This window comes from Oncorhynchus masou, chromosome 1 (genome assembly GCF_036934945.1).
Source record: "Oncorhynchus masou masou isolate Uvic2021 chromosome 1, UVic_Omas_1.1, whole genome shotgun sequence".
Classification (NCBI taxonomy): domain Eukaryota; kingdom Metazoa; phylum Chordata; class Actinopteri; order Salmoniformes; family Salmonidae; genus Oncorhynchus; species Oncorhynchus masou.
In genome coordinates, this window is record NC_088212.1 from 59,158,407 (window position 1) to 59,185,435 (window position 27,029).

General features: G+C 46.3%; 1 protein-coding gene across 4 annotated transcripts in view; it reads left to right on the forward strand.

Annotated features, from left to right (window-relative positions):
• The first annotated feature begins 612 nt into the window (after nucleotides 1–612).
• LOC135547322 (protein MTSS 2-like) overlaps nucleotides 613–27,029 on the forward strand; it is an 86,520-nt gene continuing 60,103 nt past the window's right edge. For all 4 annotated transcript variants that reach the window (XM_064976213.1, XM_064976233.1, XM_064976222.1 and 1 more), the window contains exons 1-3: nucleotides 613–1,159; nucleotides 12,906–12,967; nucleotides 13,183–13,256. In XM_064976213.1, the coding sequence (XP_064832285.1) occupies nucleotides 1,091–1,159; nucleotides 12,906–12,967; nucleotides 13,183–13,256 (205 nt within the window). In that variant the 5' untranslated portion in view covers nucleotides 613–1,090. The remainder of the gene's footprint in view (nucleotides 1,160–12,905; nucleotides 12,968–13,182; nucleotides 13,257–27,029) is intronic.

The window sequence follows — 27,029 nt, forward strand, 5'->3', positions numbered from 1 at the left end:
CAGGGAATGAGTGGAACATGATTTATAATACAGAGGAGGGTTGACTGTGTGGATATGCCCGAAAAAAATGTTCTATATCCAAGAACGGATGAGATGATTATAATATAGTTATGCAGTGGTCTGCATATTAACTGTAGACTAATTAATCAAGGTTTAACGACCAGTTTACAAACGGGTTTGTCACAGACAGCATATTTTTGTTTGTTTAGGTTTAATAATCCAAAAGGCTATTCAAGGCTCCATTGGTTTTTATATCAAACATAATAGAAAGCATGTTTGTTGATCCTGTAGTGTTGTGTAATAGCCATAATGTGTGAAACGCTCTAATGAATTGAACCACAATTGAGGCATCACAAAGCATTTCCCCTGTGCACAGGGGCATTCGGCATGCGTCTCCGTTATCGCATTGAAATGTTTGATGGGCTAGTGTGTCTGTCCGTCTGTCTGTCTGCGTGTGTGTGTGTGTGTGTGTGTGTGTGTGTGTGTGTATGCGCATGCACCCCCGCGGTTAACCCCTCCCCCCAAACACCACCTCCATGTGACAAGAGAGCTGTCCGGCCCCTTTCGATTCCCATAGATCGAATTACTGGCTCTGCTCAATCCGCAGCACAGCCCACTGCCTCTTCTCCAATCACCGGTAGCCTCGCGCACCCCGGGTAGGCCTACTCACCAACCTACTGTCTCACATTTTGATACATCACTCCGGAGCTATTACCTCTCATCAACCCAACTCGATTTTCCTTGCTATCCGAAGATGAGAGTGTACATCGCGGTGCCCTCTGCATGCTTTACCTCCTAACTCGGGCTCTAGACCCGCAGCTGGGACCAGAGAGAGAGTAACCTCTCTCTTCTCTCATCATCACTCGCTTGGTGTTCTAAGGACACGGGGAGCGAGCCGACAGTCGACAACAATAATTGTACCGTATTTGTGTATCATTTCTCTTTCTCGTCCTCATCCTGTCTTTCACGCTGGGCACAGACAGGGAAGGAGAGAAGAACAAGGCTTCGCAATCGCTATTTCTACCGTGGAAATACATTTGGTGGGGTTTTGTGCCCTGTCCGTATTTGGTGAACCCTGGATTTAGTGAACATGGAGACGGTGGAGAAGGAGTGCGGGGCGTTAGGTGGACTATTCCAGGCGATTGTCAATGATATGAAGGTAGGTCGGGCATTATTGTGACCGAAACATTTTTTTTGTTTATTGCCTGCATTTGTGAGCTGCTTGTTTTCACCCTCGAGGACATGGAACCGTTATTCTGTCACAGTGCGTCGAAAGGCTACCTACCTGATAGTGACTATCCCTCAGCAAGGTTTGCGCATTCTGTCGCGTCATTGCTTTGGAAATGTTGCTTTGACAGCTACTATAATTGAATCCAATTGCTCGATCACCATTGCATGTGCTTTGTGTGTGTCAGAGCGTTGGCTTACTCTGCATAGATCAGGTTAAACCTAGTGTGTGTTAGGGTAAGCATGTGCAGTCGAGCACGATGTGGATTATAACCATATGGATAATTTATGATTGAATAAATGTGCATGTATTCGGCTTTTATTAACACAAAATAAATTAATGTTAAGCTGTCAGATTTAACCATGCCATTTTCACCTGTCCCATGCTTCTTTTTTGTTTGTTTTGCGTGCCGGTAATAAAAACCGCTGTTATAAGCTCTCCCGTTTTTTTAGAAAGCAGCACCATTGATTTTCTGCCATGCTGATTTTTTTTTTTTAAAGAGACCGTGTGAGGTAAGCATGAGCTCCTCGAAAGCCGTCACGCGTCCAGCAGTGCACACCGCTGTGCCTGTCTGAATGGCCCATGGTGTCGGCCTAACCTGCTGTATGGTCTGGCCTTCTTCTCTGGGTAGAGCAGCGATGATCCAGATGAGAAGACAGCAAGCCAGACTCCTAGCTACACCCACTGTGACTAACCAACAGATTGCTTGGCATACTTAGTATGTGGACAGTCTTACTCCTTGAACAGGAAATGGTAGCGCTGACTTGGGACCAGTAACACAGCTACCGTTGTTTCCATCTCATCATCTGTGCCTTTCTTTCCACTGTGTGATAAATCATGGGTTTGATGCTGCATCAAGGGATTTCTACGTCATCCGAGCCCCAGTCTCATGTGAATAAGGTTGGAGTAAAGCTGGTGTTCTGCATGGTTATTATTCCTGCACGGACCATCTATATCTGTGAACATCATAGGGTTTTGAAGGAGATAGGGACACGTCAAACTGCAACCTCGGATTAACAACATCCTGAAGGAAGAACCGGTGACAACCCCCCCCCCTGCACTCATGGTTACGTCTCTCTATCTTTCTCTCCCCCACATCCACCATTCTCTCTCTCTCTCTCTCTCTCTCTCTCTCTCTCTCTCTCTCTCGTGCGTGTGCTCTCTCTATCTGACACACTCAGCTCATGAATTTCCCATGGTCTTCATCGGATCTCTTACACCGTGATGGAGGATACTAACATACGGGTCAAATGGTCACTTCCACAGCATCCATCCTCCGTGGGTCACATGGAGTCTCAGGTTGGCCATTGCAGTGGTCTTTAGTGGGTGTCCCCACAGCAGAGTGAGATGCCACACGGTAAGATCTAAGCCACCCGCTGACTGCTGTGCTCTCATGTAACCCCAGACAACCTCATGACAACCTCATGTTGTCACTAATGACCCACCTCTCAAAGGACTGCTGTTGTTGGTGGCAGAAGAGAGGAAAACACACACACACACACAAATGGAGACCCGCGGATACCCTGTTGTTGGACAGGGATTGTCATTGCGAGGAGGGCCTCCGCTATTTGTGTCTTGATGGCTGGCTATGCTTGAGATGCTATTAGTTTAACAGTAAACTCAGTGCTGTCATGCCATCTCTGAACAGTTATTATCCTCTCCAGCTGATATGTGCCCCAATGACGGCTCAAGACAAAACATCTCTTCACTGAGCAGTGAAAAGCAAATATGCTGAATGATGCGCTATCGTCTTAATACCTTGGGGAGCGCATGCCTTACGTGTGACGGGTCACGTTTACATACGCACGCAATTGATCCATGTCCGAGTAAAGTGTTTCAACTGGAGGATGTTTTCCCCTCCCTCTCTCCCTCACTATCCCTTTGTTGCAGGGGGATTGACACCCCCATAGGGCATGCACAGTCACTTCTCATATGTGTCTCCTCTCCTAGTATCACTGGCTGTTTACTGGGCTTCCTCTTTGTTCACACCGCAGTAGACATGCCCAGTACAATAGCTGGCAACGCAACTGTACTAATGACACAGTCGACTACATGTAGGACACCTCTTCATTGGACGGTACAGCGCAACACAGTACAGTGCCATGATGAGAGAACTGGAGGCCTCTCTGACATTAGCATACAGTACATAAGTCAGATGTTTCACTGAAAAGGAATGCACATTACAACCACAATGACATCAAAGAGACCCCCGTCTCCCCCTCTGTTCTCCAGAGAGAGACCCCCCCCCACCCCCACCGTATGGTATAATGTGGAAGAGAGAGTGAGTAGTCCTTTGTTTGCACATCTTACTTGATGAGTGTATAGGTGGGGTGTGTGTGTGCCCCTTTTAAGGAGACACAGACGGGAATATATGAGTGTGAGGGGGCTGGCTGTCTGGCAGTGTTGGCTACAGCCCTCAGGGCTATGTCTTGTTATTACATGGTTATTATGTGTGGTGACAGAGCAAGGATGGAGGGGATGTGATTTGAAAGCACAGGGTGTCACATTCATGGTCAGCTTGTCTCTCTATAGGCTGGCCCAGGGTGTGCTGACCACACGCTCAGTGCAGTGCCAGTAGAGACAGACAGAGTCAGGGGGTACCTGGGACTAGAGTGAAGACAGGAGGCAGGAGAAGTCCACGACGTGGTCTGTTTGCCAGCTGGACTGTTTACATTCTCAGGCCCTGCCACACTTCTTTCCAAGGTGTGCATACCAGTCTGTCTCAGACAGGCATGCTGCCTTCACACAATGAGACACGGCCATCTGGCTCAGAGTGTTTATATGTGTGTGTGTGTGCACCAGAGTATTCTGGAATGATTGCCTTGTCAAGTTGTGTGTCTTTTTGACGATTCATAGTTTGTGTGTGTGTTATTGGTCATGTGGTAGTCGGATGTTTATTTTTCCTCTGATTGTCTTCTTTGTAGCATCGCTTGTGAGTGTTTGTCTATGGATAATGTTGTGTCGTCTCACCTTTGTGTCAGAGTGGCAGCAACGTTAACAAACAGATGAATGTGGGATGAACCACAAAGCTTGTGCTTTCCAAAATACATGCAAAGTTTTGACAGTTTCTTCCCATGACTTAGAGAATTGAAACAACCCCATACAGGCACAATGTGTGTGTGTGTGTGTGTTGCCTGGCTAACTTGGGGAGATCCCACAGCATTTCTCAGAATGCGTGTTAACTGCTGCACGTGTGACCCATTTCTGGACACTGCCTTGGGGCCGAGAGGCAGAGGACCAGAGAGGCCATCCATCCTCGTGACTCATGTGTCCGTGCTCCCCCAAAACTATCATCCCGTTTGTTTGGGGCCATTGATGCCGTAACAACGTGCAGGGCCCTGGCTCTCTGAATGAGCACCTGTTCTCTTGTCTCTCGTTAGGCTCGTTAGAGACGAATCGACTGGTTTCAGATTGAGAAATCACATTGGGACAGTGCCAGTGGTTCTCAGTGGAGGCTTTGTCGGTCCTGTCAAACTCATCTCATCACATTCATTTGTTGACTGTAAAACCACTCAGCGCATTGATAAGTAAAGAACGGGGGAAAGAAATGGTTTCAAATCACACAAAAAATTCCACCGTAAAAAATGTACCTACTGGAGGAACAAAATCCACTGTCCACTGTTCTCTCATGCAAAGGTATTTAGTGTGGTTTTCCATTCACTATACCCCTGATGTTACTATGGGGCTACTGGGTCCAGCAAAAATTAGGATGATGCTGACCCTTATCCTCAAGTACACCCCGACCTCCAACAAGACACATCTGCATTCCTGACTGTCTCTGCATGATGGACAGCCGTCGGCGACCATCCCCACCAATGAGAGTGCCGGTCACAGACCTGTCATGTGTTTTAACGCCACGATATACAGTATCTCAGAGTGGTGGCAGTCAGTCACACGGAGGACCTCAGTGAAGACTCCCATTTCAATTAGGCTGAGTGGTGCACCCACTGCCACTACACAAATACAACTTTGGAGACCTGAGACAACTAGACCTGGGATGGAGAGGGAGATAGTCAGTTAGAGAGGTAAGATGGATGACTCGAAGAAAGAAGGGAGATGATGGTAAGAAAGGATGAGAGAACATATGAGGTAGAATGAAAGGCACAAAGTGATACAGATAGAGACAGACATATAGATTGAGAGAGAGACCGGGATGGAGAGAGAGAGAGAGAGACAGACATGGAGGAAGGGCCTTTTCCTATTAAGCGATTTCCATTATTCATTTCTGCAAGGCTGCAGGCTGCTGTGGTAAATGGTGAAGAGGGAGATTATCCCCCCCCCCACCACCCTCTATCAATCATTCACACTGGCAAGTCTGATGCACTGTGTGGGTGGGGGTTATGAGATTGAACCAAACCTGCTATTTTGATCAAGTTTCTGGCAGTGCTTGACACTACTGAGACACACTGAGCAGCCCAGGCCCTAGCCAGAGACAGCTATAGTCATCAGCCTCCACCAGCCCTCCCTCCGTCTCTCTGGGGAGCTCCACTCACCTCCATCCTCATCTCCGTTTTTTTTTTTATGGCTGAAGAAACAAAAAGTAACGAGAAATTAGTGGGAACTTTGGGTCTCACCTTATCTGCTTGCGATGTCTGGGAAGTATAAGGTCAAGCTCAGGAGAATGTAGCAAATGCATTCACATACAGTATTTAAACATTCTAATGACATCAACAGAGACTATGATTAACCTTGTCCCATGGTAGAAAGGCTGGGCAGGATAGTTTTGTTTTTATTACTATGTTTAGATTGGTAAGATCCTCTTCCTCATAGATTATGCAACACGCAATCTTTCTGTTTCATCTGACAACAACTTGCTGCCTATATCCTGATGTCATTTGAGAGCAATGATTTGCCAACATGATGTAAAGGTAACCTAAGGCGTCTATTTGTGTATCTATCCTCAGGTAAGAACCCAGCAGTGTATTTAGTTGGTGTGGAGCAACAACAGTGGGGACAGAGTCAATAGTATTCACGTACAGTGCAGGGGATGGAGAAGACTGGATCCAGAGGTTATATTTAGGCAATTTCACAGTAACGGAATTGTGCTTTGACTCAGATTTTTCACTTTAAAAAATGTAAGCCAAACAAAAACCATAGATTTCAAAGTTTAACAGACCGTATCACTACGCACAAGGACAACTCTGAACAATTTACACAGAACATTTCACAAAAACACATGTACTGGAAGCACTGTGCAGAAGTAAAGTTCAACCGTGGTTTTTTGTGACCACATTTTCCAAACACTCCGTTAGAAACCCAGTGCAGTCAAACATTAGATTTGTACTGTGTTTCATATATATATTTCCACACTATATGGTTTGAATAATATTGTGAAAATGATGATATTTCCCTTTTAATGTAAAGAGCTGTTTGAAAAGACCGCCTGGCATTTCCTGTTTTGGTGGGATGGAGTTTTGGCCTACCCGGTGACATCACCAGATAGTACATTTGTTAATTGACCAATAAGAAATATTGTTCTAAACCTCTGCCAATAACAACTCGTTTTCAGCTTTGCCCTCTCCACTCCCAGAAAGTCCTACTGGGGACAGTCCTGTTTATTTTTGACCATTTTAATTGTTACCCAGAAGTTATTTGATATTGAGATAAAAAATTACAATTCAAACATGTCTGCGGAAATAATGGAGTGTTAGTTATGACATGACACCTTGAGTTATTGAACTACGGTAGTTGAAGTGGATTTGCATCCGGGGAACAGAATTACGGTAACTCAATTACATCATGGGTCCCTGATGTGTATTATACAGAAATGCATCATTATGGATTTGAATAGCATTCTCTTCATGGGGATGTATCCTGAATTGGTGTAGAAATATGCAATATCCTTCTTTTGCATATTTGAATATTGTTCTACAGACTAGCTATTATTGTACTGTGCTCTACCCTAGTGTGCTCTACTGTATTAAACTCTACTGTACCTTTATTTACTGTTATGTTCGCTACTGTGCTCTACTGTACTCTATTGTACTGTACTCTCCAAACTTGTGAAACATAGACATCCATGACTGGTTAAGGTGTGGTCCTGCCAGGGCGGACTGACCAAAGTTCAACTACGTTTCAACGTCCATGGACGTCCTGTGTCAGTCGGGGTTCAGTGGGTGAGGATGCTTGTTGCAGGAAATGGAACGAGGGCAGGTGGTAGTATGTGTCATGGTAGGTGTCAGTAAGAGCCGCGAGAGGTGACATTAGCTGGAGAGAGAGGGAGAAGAAAGAGAGAGAGAGTTGGAGACAGGGAAAGTGAGAGGGAGTGTGAGAGAGAGAGAGAGAGAGAGAGAGTTGGAGAGAGAGAAAGAGTTGGAGACAGGGAAAGTGAGAGGGAGTGTGAGAGAGAGAGAGAGAGAGAGAGAGAGAGAGAGAGTTGGAGACAGGGAAAGTGAGAGGGAGAGAGAGAGAGAGAGTTGGAGAGAGAGAGAGAGTTGGAGACAGGGAAAGTGAGAGGGAGAAGAGAGAGAGAGAGTTGGAGACAGGGAAAGTGAGAGGGAGAAGAGAGAGAGAGTTGGAGACAGAGAAAGTGAGAGGGAGGAGAGAGAGAGAGAGAGAGTTGGAGAGAGAGTTGGAGACAGTGAAAGTGAGAGGGCGAAGAGAGAGAGAGAGTTGGAGACAGGGAAAGTGAGAGGGAGAAGAGAGAGAGAGAGAGAGAGAGAGTTGGAGACAGGGAAAGTGAGAGGGAGAAGAGAGAGAGAGAGCGAGTTGGAGAGAGAGAGAGTTGGAGACAGGGAAAGTGAGAGGGGGAAGAGAGAGAGAGTTGGAGACAGGGAAAGTGAGAGGGAGAAGACAGAGAGAGAGAGAGTCGGAGACAGGGAAAGTGAGAGGGAGAAGAGAGAGAGAGAGAGATAGAGAGAGAGAGAGAGAGAGAGAGAGAGAGTTGGAGACAGGGAAAGTGAGAGGGAGAGAGTTGGAGACAGGGAAAGTGAGAGGGAGAGAGTTGGAGACAGGGAAAGTGAGAGGGAGAGAGAGTTGGAGACAGGGAAAGTGAGAGGGAGAGAGAGAGTGTTGGAGACAGGGAAAGTGAGAGGGAGAAGAGAGAGTTGGAGACAGGGAAAGTGAGAGGGAGAGAGAGAGTGTTGGAGACAGGGAAAGTGAGAGGGAGTGGTTGTCCAGACTGTTTTCACAGTTTTGCTTTGACTACCAGATGACAGAAAGGGGGAAAAACCAACAGTTATGAGCTGAACATTAAAAGTATGCCAGTGGAAGGGAGGACAGTAGCAGATGACCCAACTGTGGTTTGTGTCATTTTGTTACTTTCTTAATGACTTAATAATTCATTAACAAAACAAAATGTAATAATTAATAAACAAAATTGGTATCAGTAAAAACACCGTAACTCATTTTGTAGGTCTACCTTTACTTGTTACTTCTGTGAACTTTATTATCCTCCCTCACGAGGGAGAGAAAAGAGAGAAAATATCTTAAAGATATGCAGGTTTTTGGTAATGGACTTACAAGGCACAATGCTTCTTTAAGTTACAGAAGGCGATCACTTGCACGTATTTGTATCTCACAGGCACTTTGAGATTCGACATAGTATCTATCCTCCGGTAATGTAAACGTTACTGAGAAAACTCCAACCCAGTGTTTGCGTTGTTCATACCAGTAGTGGAGACGTCAAGTTCCAGGACAAAAGATAGAGCATCACACTTAGTGCAGTGGAGGCTACTGAGAGGAGGACGACTCATAATAATGTCTGGACAGGAGCTAATGGGATGACATCAAACACATGGAACCCAAGTGTTTGATGTGTTTGACACCATCCCACAGATTTCCGCTCCAGCTACTACCACAAGCCTGTCCTCCCCAGTTAAGGGTGCCACCAACCTCCTGTGACATAGTGAACATTTCTGTTCAATCAAACTTAGTCAGGTGCGTTGCCCGCGTCCAGCCCTCCAGCTGAACACATTTGGTCTGCTGATACCGTAAAGCCCTTGGAGGAATCTATTTTCCTGGGTCGAAGTAGCAGGAGCTCCCCTGATCTGGAGATAACGCATCGCGAGGTAGTAGACGTCGTGGTGGCTCGCGTTTGTACGTGTAGCTCTGCTTCCAATGACTTGATGAAGCTTAGCCGTGTGAGTCTATTAACCCTTTGCCCTTCCCTGTCTGTGCCCTGTCCTTGTTCCGACAGCCTGTAAAGGGGCTTCTTAGTAAGCTAGGGCATCACCATTCGTTCCTTGTCTCATACAGTTGCTATAGAGGGAATGTCTACAGTATCCTTTCCAGCACATCCAAAATGGGATCTATTATATTAGCATAAAGAACTGTGAAATTAGCCTCTATTGTGTGGATGTTTTATTTCTCTTTAAAAGTCTGAATTGGCCCGATTTGAAAGAGCTGGAATTGGGCTAATCCACGGTTTATGTCATCCTCCAGAGAACAAAGGAACAAAGAGATGAAGCTGTGAGCTTTTCATTTGCTCAAGTAAATATGGTTGGTTTGCTCAACAACAGAACAGAATTCAAGTCCGCTGAGCACAGATATGGCGCACAATTTGGCCCAGCGTCGTCTGGGTTCCAGGAGGGTATTACTGGTGTAGGCCGTCATTGTAAATAAGAATTTGTCCTTAATTAACTCACTTGCCTAGTTAAATAAAGGTAAAATGCAGAAAGATTTGTTGTCTTTACTCTGCATCATCAGTCTGCCTCTGGAATGTTTTATTTTCTTTCTGATTAGAGTGCACCTTTAATGGCTCTGTTTTTCCATTCGGTTAAGCTAAAGGAAAAATAGCCTGCTCTCTTTACTTGGAAACCATCCAGGCGGCTGGATGGATGGAGAGAGGTACTTATCCCATTGTTTGTGGGTCAGGTTGCAAGTCGAGTAGGAGTGAGTGAGTGATTCATTGAGGAGGATTGGAAATCAAATATCCCCAGGCCTACAATGAACCTAATAAACAACCGTTACACTATCAGGCACCGCCAGGATCCCCTCAATTGGATTAAAATGGCCTAATATGGTGATGAGGGATGGGCTGGTGTGATTGTAATGGAGAGGAGGCGTCGCCCGCTCCGTATCTCCTATCCACAAGGCCTCTCCTGACAGACGTCAGGCTTGCAACATTGCAAGATTAGAGCACTTCAAACACAGACGGGGGACCGCAGGGAAATGCTGCTCTGATTTCGGACCAAATTAACCGACGTCAAACACCAGGAATGAGACGTCAGATCAAAGAGCGAGACGCCCGCTGTCGCCCCCTGTAGCCCCCGTGACATCCCAGCTCCTCTGCTCCGGTCGGGTCCTGCCCATTAAATGCTCCTCTTCATCCTCTCTCTTTCCTGTCTCCCTCTCTTCCATTCTCTTTCCCTTTCCACCATATCCCCCTTTTCCCTTCTCTCCGGTCTCTTTTGTCTTTTCCTCCCGCTATCTCCCTGGCTCTTATCCCCTCACCCCCTCTCTCCCTGCATGCTGGGGCTTTGGAGACGGCAGGGGGACTTGGGTGCACTTGCTCATGTAGATCTCCGACCCCCAGCTGTGCTGTGGAGTGAGGCTTATTTCAGCCTTGGACACACAGCGGTCTGATCTGCTGCTCTCAAATCCGGGCCGTAGCGTCTGACAACAAAGGCAGAGAGAGGTGCGGAGGGCTCAAAACACACTCTGCCCTGCAGGTAGAAGAGATGTTATAGTCAACATGTAACACCATGTACTCACAGGAGGTTGGTGGCAGCTTAATTGGGGAGGACGTGTCCGTGGTAATGGCTGGAGCGGAATGGGTGGAACGGTATCAAACACATGGTTTCCACCTGTTTGATGCCGTTCCATTCACTCCGTTCCAGCCATTATTATGAGCCGTCCTCCCTTCAGCAGCCTCCACTGCATTTACTACTATTTACCTCGTGGATCATTTGTGTGTGATAATGGGTGTGAACAAAGAGGAAATGACACGTAAATAGGGAGAGAAAAAAGAAGAGAACTTCACACGGTGATTTTGGGGTGCAAATATCGTGTTTGATTTGCGTTGCCATTCATTGCTTCCTTTGATATCTGCCGGTGCCGGGGGCTGGTGGAAACAGAGGATGTGTTGCCCAATCACAGACAGTGATGACTCAGACCAGGGAACATAGACATTTTAGCCAGACTATTCTGCTGCTCACAGGAGGTGCAATGCTGCACATAAAGTGCTTATTTTATATTACACTCTTTGAAAAAAAAAGGGTTCCAAAGGGTTTTTGGCTGTCCCCGTAGGAGAACCCTTTGAAGAACCATCTACAAGGAACCCAAAAGGGTTCTACCTGGAACCGAAATGATTCTACTTGGAACCAAAAATGGTTCTTCAAAGGGTTCTCCTGTGGGGACAGCCAAAGAACCCTTTTAGGTTCTAGATAGCACCTCATTATTCTAAGAGTGTAGTGCGCAAATGTTGACTTGTGTTGTATGTGAGTTGTGAGTGAAAACGGTGTCATGCTTTTCGTCCTCCTCGTCTGAGGAGGAGTAGGAGAGATCGGACCCATATACAGCGTGGTACGTGTCCATGTTCATTTATTCAACAGAACGCTAAACAAAATAACAACGGAGAATGAAACGAAACAGTTCTGAAAGGTGACATACACTGCCCGTTCCATGATCTCGCCATCACGGTTGACAACTCCATTGTTTCCTCCTCCCAGAGCGCTAAGAACCTTGGCGTGATCCTGGACAACACCCTGTCGTTCTCAACTAACATCAAGGCGGTGGCCCGTTCCTGTAGGTTCATGCTCTACAACATCCGCAGAGTACGCCCCTGCCTCACACAGGAAGCGGCGCAGGTCCTAATCCAGGCACTTGTCATCTCCCGTCTGGATTACTGCAACTCGCTGTTGGCTGGGCTCCCTGCCTGTGCCATTAAACCCCTACAACTCATCCAGAACGCCGCAGCCCGTCTGGTGTTCAACCTTCCCAAGTTCTCTCACGTCACCCCGCTCCTCCGCTCTCTCCACTGGCTTCCAGTTGAAGCTCGCATCCGCTACAAGACCATGGTGCTTGCCTACGGAGCTGTGAGGGGAACGGCACCGCAGTACCTCCAGGCTCTGATCAGGCCCTACATCCAAACTAGGGCACTGCGTTCATCCACCTCTGGCCTGCTCGCCTCCCTACCACTGAGGAAGTACAGTTCCCGCTCAGCTCAGTCAAAACTGTTCGCTGCTCTGGCCCCCCAATGGTGGAACAAACTTCCTCACGACGCCAGGACAGCGGAGTCAATCACCACCTTCCGGAGACACCTGAAACCCCACCTCTTCAAGGAATACCTAGGATAGGATAAAGCAATCCTTCTCATCCCCCCCCTTAAATGATTTAGATGCACTATTGTAAAGTGGCTGTTCCACTGATGTCAGAAGGTGAATTCACCAATTTGTAAGTCGCTCTGGATAAGAGCGTCTGCTAAATGACTTAAATGTAAATGTAAATGTACACTAAACAGAAAACATTCACCCACAAAACACAGGTGGCAAAAGGCACGAACGACACCTGCCTCTGATTGAGAACCATACCAGGCCAAACACAAACACAACCTAGAAAAACAAACATAGACTGCCCACCCCAACTCACGCCCTGACCATACTAACACAAAGACAAAATAAAGGAACTAAGGTCAGAACGTGACAAACAGTCAAAGGTCCCGTCAGATATTTGTACAAATCATGCACCAGTTGCATTGCATAATGTCCTTCTAACGTGTCCCTTTATTTATTCCCAGTGTTCATACCCAGTGTGGGAAGACTTCAGTGCCAAGGCCACCAAACTGCACTCCCAGCTCAGGTAAGCCCCAGCCACTGTCCTGTGTCTACTAGAGCTGTGCCCGTCAATGAGATTCCCAGCCAGTGCCATTGACAACAATGTAATCCCTCTCTGTTCTGTTCTGAGGCGCCAGATCTGCTGACTATGTTTGTTTATGTTGAAATGACTGTGGTTGTGAACTGGTGCCAATCATGTGTCTGTCCTGTCTGCTCTGTCCCGCTCTACTCGGCTCTCAGGACCACAGTGCTGGCAGCTGTGGCCTTCCTGGATGCCTTTCAGAAGGTGGCGGACATGGCCACCAACACCAGAGGTACGTGAGCTTCCAGATGTGCGTGTGTGGTGTGTGTGTGTGTGTGAGCGAGCTCGCTCTGAGGACACGGGAGTTGATATGTGTGTGTGTGTGTGTGTGTGTGTGTGTGTGTGTGTGTGTGTGTGTGAGCGAGCTCGCTCTGAGGACACGGGAGTTGATATGTGCGTGTGTGTGTGTGTGTGTGTGTGTGTGTAGTGTAAGTTCTGAATGCGTCTGTGAGTGTGGGGATGGGGGTATCCCAGCTGATTTGGGTTAATCTTTGGAGGGCAGCCTTTCCAGAGGAGGATAGAGAGACAGATTTGTGATTAGAGGATCACTCCTCCTGTTGTTGTGTGGACAGATTGTCATGCATGCATCTAGTTAAAGAAACCACAGAATGAAGTGTGTGTGTGTGTGTGTGTGTGTGTGTGTGTGTGTGTGTGTGTGTGTGTGTGTGTGTGTGTGTGTGTGTGTGTGTGTGTGTGTGTGTGTGTGTGTGTGTGTGTGTGTGTGTGTGTGTGTGTGTGTGGGCCTGTGTGTCGGTGTTCCTTTATGTGAGTGAATAACATCAGTTCTACTTGGATACGAGTGGAGGGAACAGATCCTCTTACGTCACGCTCCGTGCCGACAGGGATGTGGTTTTTTATTGACAGTCACTTGATAGGATGTTATCAGCTTTAAGACATTAGTTTACTGTTTCAAAAGTTGTTTGACACCGTGCTTGAAGTTACATTCTCTGTGAACTTTGAGGAGTTTTCACCCCTGAATTAGCTGTGTTTAGGGAGCAGAGATGGAGATGAATGGAGCATCATCCCACCGGATAATGTGAGGAGGGGAGAACAAAGGCTTGGTTTATAGGACAAGAGAGAGAAGATGTGGCAAGCGGCCGGGCAGCAGGGATCTTTTTGGCTGGGGGCTCTGGGCATTGTTCAGGGGACTGTACTGAGCTCCTTTCAGCAGTCTTACTAGGGGGAACACTCAGGCTTGTTTTATGGCATGAGCAGAGGGACAATACAGACTGTAGGCCTTATAATGAAGCTACATTTCCTAGGGATATGGAATACTGGGCCCTATTGGGTGTGGCTGTTGTACTGAATGTGTGTGTGTGTTTATGGGTGTGTGCCTGTGTGTGTGTGTGTGTGTGTGTGTGTGTGTGCGGGCGTTTGTGCGTGTTTGCCCCCCCCCCTCCCTGCGTGTGCATTTGTGTGCAAGTGTGTGTGATAATACAAGTGTGCGCATTGGTGTGTGTGAGACCCCACTAGGCGTTGACATTTTTAATGAGCTGACAGGGTTGGTTGCTTCCTGTCTGGCCTGTAAAAGCAGTGAGGGGCACATCCTAGTGATCCTACATCCTCCAGAGACCACAGGGGCACACCTAGGGCAGGACACACACACAGACACACACTGCCGGGGACAGAGGGAGGAAATACACTATAGTGTAGGAGAGGAGATGTAGGAAAGGAGAGAGTGAGATAGGAGGTGGTTCAAGGACACAACGAGACGGAACAAGGTATTATGTCAGAGACCGAAGAGGAAGGAGATTGAAGATAATGTCCTTTTTTCCTCTCACTCTTTTTGCTGTAGTAGAAGAGTGTGAGGATTCAGCAGTAATGTATGGAGTTTAGAAATCTCCAGTGCATGTGTGTGTGTCTGTTATTCCTGCCACAGTCCAGTTGTGGCCGTGACTGTGGCAGATGCTAGCTGTGATTATTGGAGATTTGTGATGGGGACCGTGGGGCACTGCTGCCCCATCGAATGTAGGTCACAGACCTGTGGGCTCCACATGGCTCATCCATGGCCCCACACACACACACACACACACACACACACACACACACACACACACACACACACACACACACACACACACACACACACACACACACACACACACACACACACACACACACACACACACACACACACACACACACACACACACACACACACACACACACACACACACACACACACACACACACACACACACACACACACAGACACACACACACTTGCACAGCATCAGCAGTCAGGCACATCTGTACAGTATGTTTATCTACTGCGCATTCCAACACACTGCATGAGATGTTCTCCCTGTATTGGAGAAGATATGTGGTAACTACAACATACAGTAGAGCAATCATTCTCAATGAAGTGACTCAATACGAACGCACAATTCTCCTTCTGACTGCCTCGTGTGTTCTAATAGACCTTTCCCATGAACGAAGCCAGTTCAATGGTGTCTCCTAAGTAATTGTCCCTTCTGGCCATTTAGAATATGAATGTCTGTGTGTGTGTGTGTGTGTGTGTATGTGTGTGTGTGTGTGTGTGTGTGTGTGTGTGTGTGTGTGTGTGTGTGTGTGTGAGAGAGAGAGAGAGCTCTGTCTGTCTGTCTGTCCCAGCCCCACAGGGTGAAGCCGCTCTCTCTCTCCCATGCTCTGTTCTCAGAATACAGTACAGAACATAGAAATAGTTGGTTCTAGTTCCATGCTACAGAACACCAGCCTCTTCTCTCAAGGAGTGGTGATGTTCTGTGGTTTTCTGTTCTAGAACAACAACAAAAGAACAAAAGAAACAAGCCTCAGGTCCATGTGGAGCTGTTGAGCCCAGTTCCCTGCTCCATAGCCATGCTCTTGGCCCAGCTTGAGGCAGATGCTATGCTAAACCTGATCTGGATCCCCACAGGTCCAGCTGTAACACATCTAGATGTTCTGTAGAATCGTGTGTGTGTGTGGAACTGCTCAGATCCAGCTGGAACGCATACAGGTGTTGTGTGGGGATGGCGCTGGAGCGAGCCGGGGCTAACAGAGGTTGCCCATTGGTCAGGGGCCCTATGTAGGCCTCTTCTCTGAGGAGACTGACTGTCAACTAACAGACTGCAGGATCAAACGGACTAGACTGGACCGCAGACAGGACCTAGAGGGAGGTATGGAATGAGACAGAGGGGTGCGTGTCTGAATGTTGAGAGTAGAGAGCGGAGTGAGAGAGGGCGCTATGAGTGAAGGAAAACGTGAGTGTCAACTCCCTGACAAGGGGCAAACCAGGCTTTCATCTTGCTGGTGGTAGGCCGCTGTGGTCCGGGGTTGGTGGTTTGGGGTGGGGGTGGGGGTGGGGGGGCATGCTTCCCGTCTCTAATAACCTGTCCTCTGCCTCTCACTGAGCAGCCTTTTACTACTCATCTTCCTCCTCATCTTCCTCCACACAGCTGCACATTTGCACATTTACTGTTACTTTTCTTCCCACACAGGGATTACTAATTATTTTGACTGCACAGTCTCTTTCTTTTTTCAAAACAAATATAATTTGCCAAACCCTCTCGTGGAATGATAGTTATTGAGAGCTATAATAAGTACCAGGGTGAGAGACATGACCACTGAAAGGCTGAATTAACGATGGCCACCGCTGACATTGGAAGCAGTGTGTATGGCCCTTTTCGAAGCTGATAGCCGTTTTCTGTCGGATAAAAAGTGAATTCATTTCAGAGAATACAAATAACAAAAGCTTTTTTTGGCTCATATTCTGTGCTCTCTGTGTACACATCTCTCTCTCTCTCTCTCTCTCTCTTCAATTCGTTTCAATGATTTTTGGGGGCATGGGAAACCTGTTTACATTGCCAAAGCCATTGAAATAGGTAATTTTAAAAAAGTGAAATAAATAATTAACAGTAAACATTACACTTACAAAAGTTCCAAAGGAATAGAGACATTTCATATTATAGCTAATGTACAGTGTTGTAACAATATGCAAATAGTTAAAGTACAGAAGGGAAAATAAATAAACATACAAATGGGTTGTATTTACAATGGTGTTTGTTCTTCACTGGTTGCTCTTTTCTAGTGGCAACAGGTCACAAATCTTGCTGCTGTGATGGCACACATTTCACCTAATAGATAAGGGAGTTTTTCAAATTGGATTTATTATCAAACTCTTTGTGGGTCTCTGTAATTTAAGGGAAATATGTGTCTCTAACATGGTCATACATACATTGGAAGATGGCGCTGGAGAGCAAGACTGATGTTTTAATTATTCCTAACCAATTTAGTTTTTTTGTTCGTTTCTGCGTTGTTTGTAACTTATTTATTGAACTTATTTTGTACATAATGTTGCTGCTACCCTCTCTTATGACTGAAAATAAATTCTGGACATCAGAACTGCGATTTCTCACCACGGACTGGCAGAATATTATTTTCCTTTAACGAGTCCAACGAGCCTGATGTGAATGATATACTGCTTTCCCGGGATAATACAAATAAAATAGATGACCTACGCAGAAGATTAAACTACCAACGGGACATTCAAAACTGCAATATCTTATGCTTCACAGAGTCGTGGCTGAACGACGACATTATCAACATATGGCTGGCTGTTTATACGCTGTATCGGTAGGACAGAACAGCGGCATCTGGTAAGACAAGGGGCGACGGATTATGTATTTTTGTAAATAACAGCTGGTGCACGACATCTAAGGAAGTCTTGAGGGACTGTATTGCTCGCCTGAGGTAGAGTATCTCATGATAAGCTGTAGACCATACTATCTACCTAGAGAGTGTTCCTCTGTATTTTTCGTAGCTGTCTACATATCACCACAGATTGACGCTGGCACTAAGACCGCAATGAATGAGCTGTATTCTGCCATAAGCAAACAGGAAAACACTCACCCAGAGGTGACGCTCCAAGTGGCCGGGGACTTTAATGCAGGGAAATTTAAATCAGTCTTACCAAATTTCTATCAGCATGTTAAATGTGCAACCCGAGGGAAGAAAACCTCTGGACCACCTTTACTCCACACACAGAGACACGTACAAAGCTCTCCTTTACCCTCCATTTGGCAAATCTGACCATAATTCTATCCTCCTGATTCCAGCTAAAATTAAGGAGGAATAACCAGTTCAATAACAAAGTGGTCAGATGAAGCAGATGCTAAGCTACAGGACTGTTTTTCTAACACAGACTGGAATATGCGATGGCATTGAGGAGTACACCACATCAGTCATGGGCTTCATCAATAAGTGCATCAATGATGTCATCCCCACAGTGGCCATACGCACATACCCAACCCGAATTCCAGGCAACATCCGCACTGAGCTAAAGGAGCGGGACTCTAACCTGGAAGCTTATCCCGCTATGTCCTCCGACGCACCATCAAAGAGGAAAAGCGTCAATAAAGGACTAACATTGAATCGTACTACACCGGCTCTGGCACTGGAGCGATGTGGCAGGGCTTGCAAACCATTACAGACTACAAAGGGAAGCACAGCCGAGAGCTGTCCAGTGACACAAGCCTACCAGACGAGCTAAACTACTTCTATGCTTGCTTCGAGGCAAATAACACTGAAACATGCATGAGAGCACCAGATGTTCTGGAAGACTGTGTGATCACACTCTCCGCAGCCGATGTGTGTAATACCTTTAACGTCTTGGCACACCCATCCCGTTAGCGGGATAATTTTTGTCAACATCCGCTGATTTGCAGAGCGCCAAATTCAAATTAAATTACTAAAAATATTTAATTTTCATGAAATCACAAGTGCTATATAGTAAAACACAGTTTAGCTTGTTGTTAATCCACCTGGCGTGTCAGATTTCAAAAAATCTTTACAGCAAAATCTATCCAAGTGGTTATGTTAGGACATCTCTCTCAGCAGAACAAAACATTACATACAGCTAGCAGGAAAGTAGATTGGTCACGAAAGTCAGAAAAGCAATAAAATGAATCGCTTACCTTTGATGATCTTCCAATGTTTGCACTCACGAGACTCCCAGTTACACAATAAATGTTCCTTTTGTTCCATAAAGATTATTTTTATATCCAAAATACCTCCATTTGGTTGGTGCGTTTTGTACAGGCTTGAGCGGTCATGGCGCGGCAGACGAAAATTCCAAATAGTATCCGTAAAGTTCGTAGAAACATGTCAAACGTTTTTTATAATCAATCCTCAGGTTGTTTTTACAATAAATAATCGATAATATTTCAACCGAACCGTATCTTTTTCAATAGGAGAGAGAGAGAAAATGTCTGCTCCAAGCTGTTGCGCATGCAAAACTCTGCTGGCACCCAGCCATCCACTGACGGGAAGTGATCTTTCTCGCTCATTTTTCAGAATAAAAGCCTGAAACTATGTCTAAAGACTGTTCACACCATGTGGAAGCCATAGAGAGGGGAATCTGGTTGATATCCCTTTAAAAAGAGGCATGCAATGGAACATGGAGATTTGTTTCTCTTCGGCACTTCCTTGTTGGATTTTCCTCAGGTTTTCGCCTGCAATATCAGTTCTGTTTTACTCACAGACAATATTTTGACAGTTTTGGAAACTTTAGAGTGTTTCTATCCTAACCTGCCAATTATATGCATATTCTAGATTCTGGGCCTGAGAAATAGGCAGTTTCATTTGGATACGTTTTTCATCCAAACATCAAAATACTGCCCCATACACACAACAGGTTAAACAGGTCAACGTTCCCAATGCCGCAGGGCCAGATGGATTACCAGGACGTGTACTGCGAGCATGCGCTGAGTGTCTTCACTGGCATTTTCAACCTCTCCCTGTCTGAGTCTGTAAAACCAACATGTGTCAAGCAGACCACCATAGTCCCTGTGCCCAAGAACACTAAGGTAACCTGCCTAATGACTATCGACTCATAGCACTCACGTCTGTAGCCATGAAGTGCTTTGACTCACATCAACACCATTATCCCAGAAACCCTAGACCCACTCCAATTTGCATACTGCCCTAACAGATCCACAGATGATGCAATCTCTATTGCACTCCAGCTCAGCGTTCAACACCATAGTGCCCTCAAAGCTCATCAATAAGCTAAGGACCCTCGGACTAAACACCTCCCTCTGCAACTGGATCCTGGACTACGTGATGGGCCACCCCCAGGTGGTAAGTGTAGGTAACAACACATCTTCCACGCTGAGCCTCAACACAGGGGCCCCTCAGGTGTATGTGCTCAGTCCACTCATGTACTCCCTGTTCACTCATGACTGGACGGGCAGGCACGACTCCAACACCATCATTAAGTTTGCCGATGACACAACATTGGTAGGCCTGATCACGACAACGACGAGACAGCCTATAGGGAGGAGGTCAGAGACCTGGCCATGTGGTGCCAGGACAACAACCTCTTCCTCAATGTGATTAAGACAGAAGAGATGATTGTGGACCACAGGAAAAAGAGGACCGGGCACGCCCCAATTCTCATCGACGGGGCTAGAGTGGAGCAGGTTGAGAGCTTCAAGTTCCTTGGTGTCCACATCACCAACAAACTAACATGGTCCAAGTACACCAAGACCGTCGTGAAGAGGGCACAACAAAAACTATTCCTCCTCAGGAGACTGAAAAGATTTTGCATGGGTCCTTAGATCCTCAAAATGTTCTACAGCTGCACCATCGAGAGCATCCTGACTGGTTGCATCACTGCCTGGTATGGCAACTGCTTGGTCTCCGACTGCAAGGCACTACAGAGGGTAGTGTGTATGGCCCAATACATCACTGGGGCCAACCTTCCTGTCATCCAGGACCTCTATACCAGACGGTGTCAGAGGAAGGCCCTAAAAATTGTCAAAGACTCCAGCCACCCTAGTCATAAACTGTTCTCTCTGCTACCGCATGGTAAGCGGTACCGGAGCGCCAAGTCTAGGTCCAAGAGGCTTCTAAACAGCTTCTACCCCCAAGCCATAAGACTCCTGAACATCGAATCAAATGGCTATCCGGACTCTTACACTGCTGCTACTCTCTGTTGTTATCATCTATGCAAAGTCACTTAATAACTCTACCTACATGTACATATTACCCCCGCATATTGACGGTACCCCCCTGTATATAGTCTTGCTATCATTATTTTACTACGGCTCTTTAATTACTTGTTACTTCTATTTCTTATTTTTATTCATATTTTTTTTTTTTTTTGTTGGTTAGGGGCTCGTAAGTACGCATTTCAGTATAAGGTCTAGACCTGTTGTATTTGCCACATTTGACTAATACAATTTGATTTGGCAGGATGTTAGGAAGTGTAGCTCAGTTTCCACCTCATTTTGTGGGCAGTGTGAACACAGCCTGTCTTCTCTTGAGAGCCAGGTTTGCCTACGGCGGCCTCTCTCAATAGCAAGGCTTTGCTCACTGAATCTGTAGATAGTCAAAGCTTTCCTGAATTTTGGGTCTCTCTCTCTCTCTCTCTCTCTCTCTCTCTCTCTCTCTCTCTCTCTCTCTCTCTCTCTTTATTTATTCTTTGCCCCCACAGTTGAAGCACTAAAACCTGGGGCTATCCCAAAAGCCTCGCTACCCACAAAGATTGGCAATGTAGCCTGGTCATAAAGAGTCCACTCAGATGTGCTCAGTGCACGATGAGCTCGTACACGACTTCATCTGGGTGTTTTACGGCCTGCTTGCATGAGTTGAATAGGAAGGCCTATAATGAACATCATAAATCTGATTCATACACGAGGGGGCAAAATGACTCCCTCTCGAAGGCAGAGAAAACATGGCTGCCAGCTCAGCAAATGGTAGCATGGAGCCTAATGGAGGGAATGAGGAGCAAAACGGTGTGTGCCTGTGTGTGGTGACCTCTAAAGAATGTTATTTGTTTTTATTTGTTTCTCCCGTTCTAATATTGGCTTGAGCGCTAAATGCAGGCTGACATTGGACAGTCACTCAGCTCATGAGTAGGTAGTCAAAGACATCAGATAAAATTGGAACTGGTTGTGTTTCTGATTGCTTTAGCAGTTAAACATCTCTAATCCCCAAACATTTTAATGTCCAAAGCTGAGTCCCAGTGTAGCTAGGCACCATTATATATTTCAATAGCAGCCTTATGACTGGAATGCACTTGGACTGACATGAAAATGAAGAACACATTCATTTGCAAAGAAAGGGATGATTACAAAAGGCACAGACTGGGCCTGTGCAATTTAATTTGAAGGGAGAAGGCATTTGTCTGCTGCTGTTGCTGCTGGCTCAGATCAAGACAGAGAAGGATGTTGTGTAATTGTTTCTGGGATAGAGGGAGAGAACGAGAACATTCTATTGGCTGGAGTCGAGGTCAAGAGGCGACCCTGAAGGTTGTTAGCCTGTGTGTGTGTTGACCGGGGCATGGGGTGTGAGTGTGTGTGTGTGTGTGTGTGTGTGTGTTATCAGGCCATGTTAGAGCCCTGGTGGCCTGTTCCTTCAACACTCCCTTATTAGCCAGTGGAGTCCCGGGCGGGTGTTTGTTCTTCATGTGGGCTGCACTAGGACCAGTTAATACCACTGACATGATCACAGTTGTCCTGACTCAGCTCCTCCATGGCACCCCCCTCTAGGGAACACTCTCTCCCCTGTGAGAGGGAGTCGATGCTGGGATCAGCAGTCTGAGACATCGCCCTGGGCAGCTCACCCTATTAACACAACACAATTAAGACAGAGACTCAACACAACCTTGTCACGGACCCACCAGGGTTTATTGTCGCAGCGCCTGGGTAAAGAAGAAACAACACTGTGCACTCCGGGTGAGACAGCTCTCGCATACTGACTAAATAAGCCTTTGTCGTAGATTGGAAGTGTATTAGTGCACTGTGTAGATGCTGCTGTCAAGGCAGAAACACGTTTCTTTCAGGTCGTTATTTGACTCTTTTTGGGACACGTTGTAGCTATACTTTGCGCTCTTTCTCACACTGTGTTAGCAAGACAGGAGAGTCATTGGGGAGGACGGGCTCGTGGTAATGGCTGGAGCGGAATCGGTGGAACGGTATCAAACACATGGTTTCCGTGTGTCTGATTTACTCCATTCCCAGCCATTATTATGAGCCGTCCTCCCCTCCGCAGACTCCACTGGTTAGCAACTCAGAGGATAGCGAGTGCCATGTTGAGGAGAGGAGGGGGTGGGACGGGACGTGGATATACTTTAGAGGCCATGATGAACTCGTGATGACCTTTATGGCCTCGCGATGACCTTTGAGTCCACGTGGGTCAGACCAGACATGTCCTTGATCTAGCACATTATCCCATAGTGCCTTGGGTGGGCGTTGCCTCGGCCTGGGGGCTAGCTGCCCCTCCATACTGTCAGCACTCTTTTACCTGGAGTAGTCTTGTTTCCATGGCAAATGGATACTTCTGATTAGTATTACAGGACAGAATATGGTTCATAGAAAGTATTGTTTTAATAGACATGCTAAGATCCCCCCCCCCCCAGCCTCTGGAAATGACAGAGGGCAGTAAAGGAATTAGCAAGAATCACAGGATTATAAGGAAAGACCACTGTCCTGTACCCATAGGTTGATTGACTGTGGTTCCTGGCTTTTGTTAGGAATTATGTAACGTTTGCTGCCGTGAAAGTGCCGATATGTGTTAAATGTGGGGGAGAACAACCGGACTGATTTAGCTGTCCCAGACAAGTTTTTGATATCGGAGACAAAATCCTGATGTCGTTGCTTACTCGGGGCGTGCGGCTGTCAACGACTCTCATTTAATGCGAGCTGGTCAGAGCCGCAACCCGAGGGCTACTGATCCAGTCTTTGAGCCGTCCTGATAAAATCAAACATGTTTGAAACTATCAGCAAAACAATCTGCAAAGCCCTTGTAGTGTGAGGTGTGCAACCACAAGTTTTGAGAACGGTGATCATCAGCAATAGCCAATGGGAGCTCGCCAGAGAAGACGCCAGTGAGATGATGATGTTGTATCACATCACCCAGAATGTGTACTCTCCTGCAGGAGCCATGACTACTACTAGTATGCGCGTCTACTTGCCTTTAACCAACGCCAAAATGTCAAATCACTACAGCTCTGAAGTTCTCAAGCAATGTGATTCAATTCAAAATGTATTGGCTAGATATTTCAACTCGGTATAGCGACTGTGAATGTCTATTGTGAGGCTGCTTTGCGAAACAGATCGTTCTAGCTACGTTAATGGTGTTTGTTCATCACTGGTTGCCCTTTTCTTGTTGCGACAGGTCACAAATCTTGCTACTGTGATTGCACACTGTGGTATTTCACCCAATGTATTTCGGAATTTATCAAAATTGGATTTGTTTTCCGAATTCTTTGTGGCTCTGTGTAATCTGTGGGAAATATGTGTCTCTAATATGGTCATACATTTGGCAGGAGGTTAGGAAGTGCAGCTCAGTTTCCACCAGGCAGTGTGCACATAGCCTGTCTTATCTTGAGAGCCAGGTCTGCCATCGGCGGCCTTTCTCAAATCAAATCAAACTTTATTTGTCACATGCGCCAAATACAGCGAGTGTAGACTTGTGTAGGCTTACTTACAAGCCCTTAGCCAACAGTGTAGACCTTACAATGAACTGCTTACTAACAAGCCCTTAGCCAACAGTGTAGACCTTACAAGGACCTTACAATGAACTGCAACAGTGTAGACCTTACAATGAACTGCTTACTTACAAGCCCTTAGCCAACAGTGTAGACCTTACAATGAACTGTTTACTTACAAGCCCTTAGCCAACAGTGTAGACCTTACAATGAACTGCTTACTTACAAGCCCTTAGCCAACAGTGAACTGCTTACTTACAAGCCCTTAGCCAAGACCTTACAATGAACTGCTTACTTACAAGCCCTTAGCCACAGTGAACTTACAATGAACTTTACTTACAAGCCCTTAGCCAACAGTGTAGACCTTACAATGAACTGCTTACTTACAACTTAGCCAACAGTGTAGACTTACAACTGCCCTTAGCCAACAGTAGACCTTACAATGAAGCTTACTTACAACCTTACAATGAACTGCTTACAGTGTAGACCTTACAAGCCCTTAGCCAACAGTGTAGACCTTACAATGAACTGCTTACTTACAAGCCCTTAGCCAACAGTGCAATGAAGTTCAAAGCCAAAGTGTTTACAATGAAAAATATAGCCAACAGTTACCAATGAAGTACACTAAAATAAAAAGTACAAGCCCTTAAAAGTGTAGCACAAGAAGGTTTAAAAGTAGCACAAAATAAGAATAAGTAGCACAATAAGAATAATGAGGCAATATTACATTTTTAAATACATTTTTATTTAACCTTTTATTTAACTAGGCAAGTCAGTTAAGAACAAATTCTTATTTACAATGACAGCCTAGGAATAGTGGGATAACTGCCTTGTTCAGGGGCAGAATGACATATTTTTACCTTGTCAGCTCGGGGATCCGATCTAGTAACCTTTCAGTTACTGGCCCAACGCGCTAACTACTAGGCTACCTGCCGCCCAATGGTCTGGTGGCGATTTTATTAAGAATTGCTCAGCAGTCTTGTGGTTTGAGGGTAGAAGCTGTTGAGGAGCCTTTTGGTCCTAGACTTGGCGCTCCGATACCTCTTGCCGTGCGCTAGCATTAGAAAATAGTCTATAACTTGGCTGACTGGAGTCTCTGGCAATTTTATGGGCTTTCCTCTGACACCGCCTATTATATAGGTCCTGGATGGCAGGAAGCTTGGCCATGGTGATGTACTGGGCCGCACTACCCTCTGTAGCACCTTTACGGTCAATAGCAAGGCTATGCTCACTGAGTCTGTCTCTCTCCCCCTCTCTCTCTCTGACCACCCCCCCCGCCCCCCCATCTCTGTCTCTTTCCCCATCTTTCTCTCTCTTCATCTACTTCACTGTCTGTTTCCCACCCTCTATGTCTAATGGTATCTTGCTGAACGATTTTGACAGCACAATATGGCCAGCATGCTTGTTATAATACATGAATCCCTGTCGGATGGGGAGGAGGGGCAAGGACTTGGCAATGGCAACTGAAACATGCATGGCCAATCCTTACTCTCTCTCCTCTCTTCTTCCCTCTCTCTCTCTCTCTCTCTCTCTTTCTGCTTTCAATCAACCAACCAGAGAAGAGGTGGATCGCAGGCCCAGTTGCCAAGCAACAAAGCCTGAGAGTGATGGCAGAAAAATAGCTGTGTTGCCAAGTGAGAGGAGTAATTTGAGAGGTGACATACAGTATTTTGGAAAGAATAGGTCAGTCGTGGTGAAATGTAGAATTCTAAAGCAATATGGAATAGGGATTATGATGGTCGGTCTGAATACAAGGTTCTTGATTACTGGGTGTTTATGGATAGTAACCTCTAAGGCTCCAACCTCAGTGTGTACAACCTGTATATAGCACCCTATTTTATAGTCATAGGCTTTGGTTTAGTGCCTTTACTGATTGTCCGTTGCCTAAGAAGAGAAAGGCAGGCTGAGGCTGAGCCTGGGGGCTGGTGAGGGGAGATGTGGGAGGAGGACGTGTGGCGTGTCCCCAAACAGCTCTCTGTCTCTCTCCCGCCCTCTCCCTCTCTCTCCCTCCCAGCAGCAGTCTCTTCTCATTAAGAGGAGACTTGGCCTTGGCGTGGAGACTCAGTGTTCTCTGCTTCCCACATACATAGAGCTGGCCTTGTGCTGCCCGCCTGAGGGACAAAGGAGGACTGTGACACCCGGAAGTGTCTTCACAGAGCGGCCAAAGGCACGGAGGTAGGAGGGAGGGAGAGAGAGAGGGAGGGAGAGAGGGAGAAGGAGAGAGAGAGAAATAGATGGCCATTGTGACTGTGGCTTAATTAAAGACAATAATGTTGTTTTTGTACCACTCTCTCCAAAACAAAAGGCAATCTCAGGAAGGTGGAGATGGCCTAATTAGTATGGGGAGAGAGCGAAGACAGAGAGAAAGAAAGAGTTGTTGTGTGTGAGTTGTTGTCTGTTTTGATGATGTGTTTTTGTCTCCCCATGTGGCAGTGTGTGTGTTATAAAGCACAGCCCCTTGTCCCTGACAAGGTGACCCAGGTTGAGCAGCCTTTAGACAGGGGGTGATTGGTTGTGATCCCCGGGTTGATGGAGGTTGTTACCCTGTCTGGT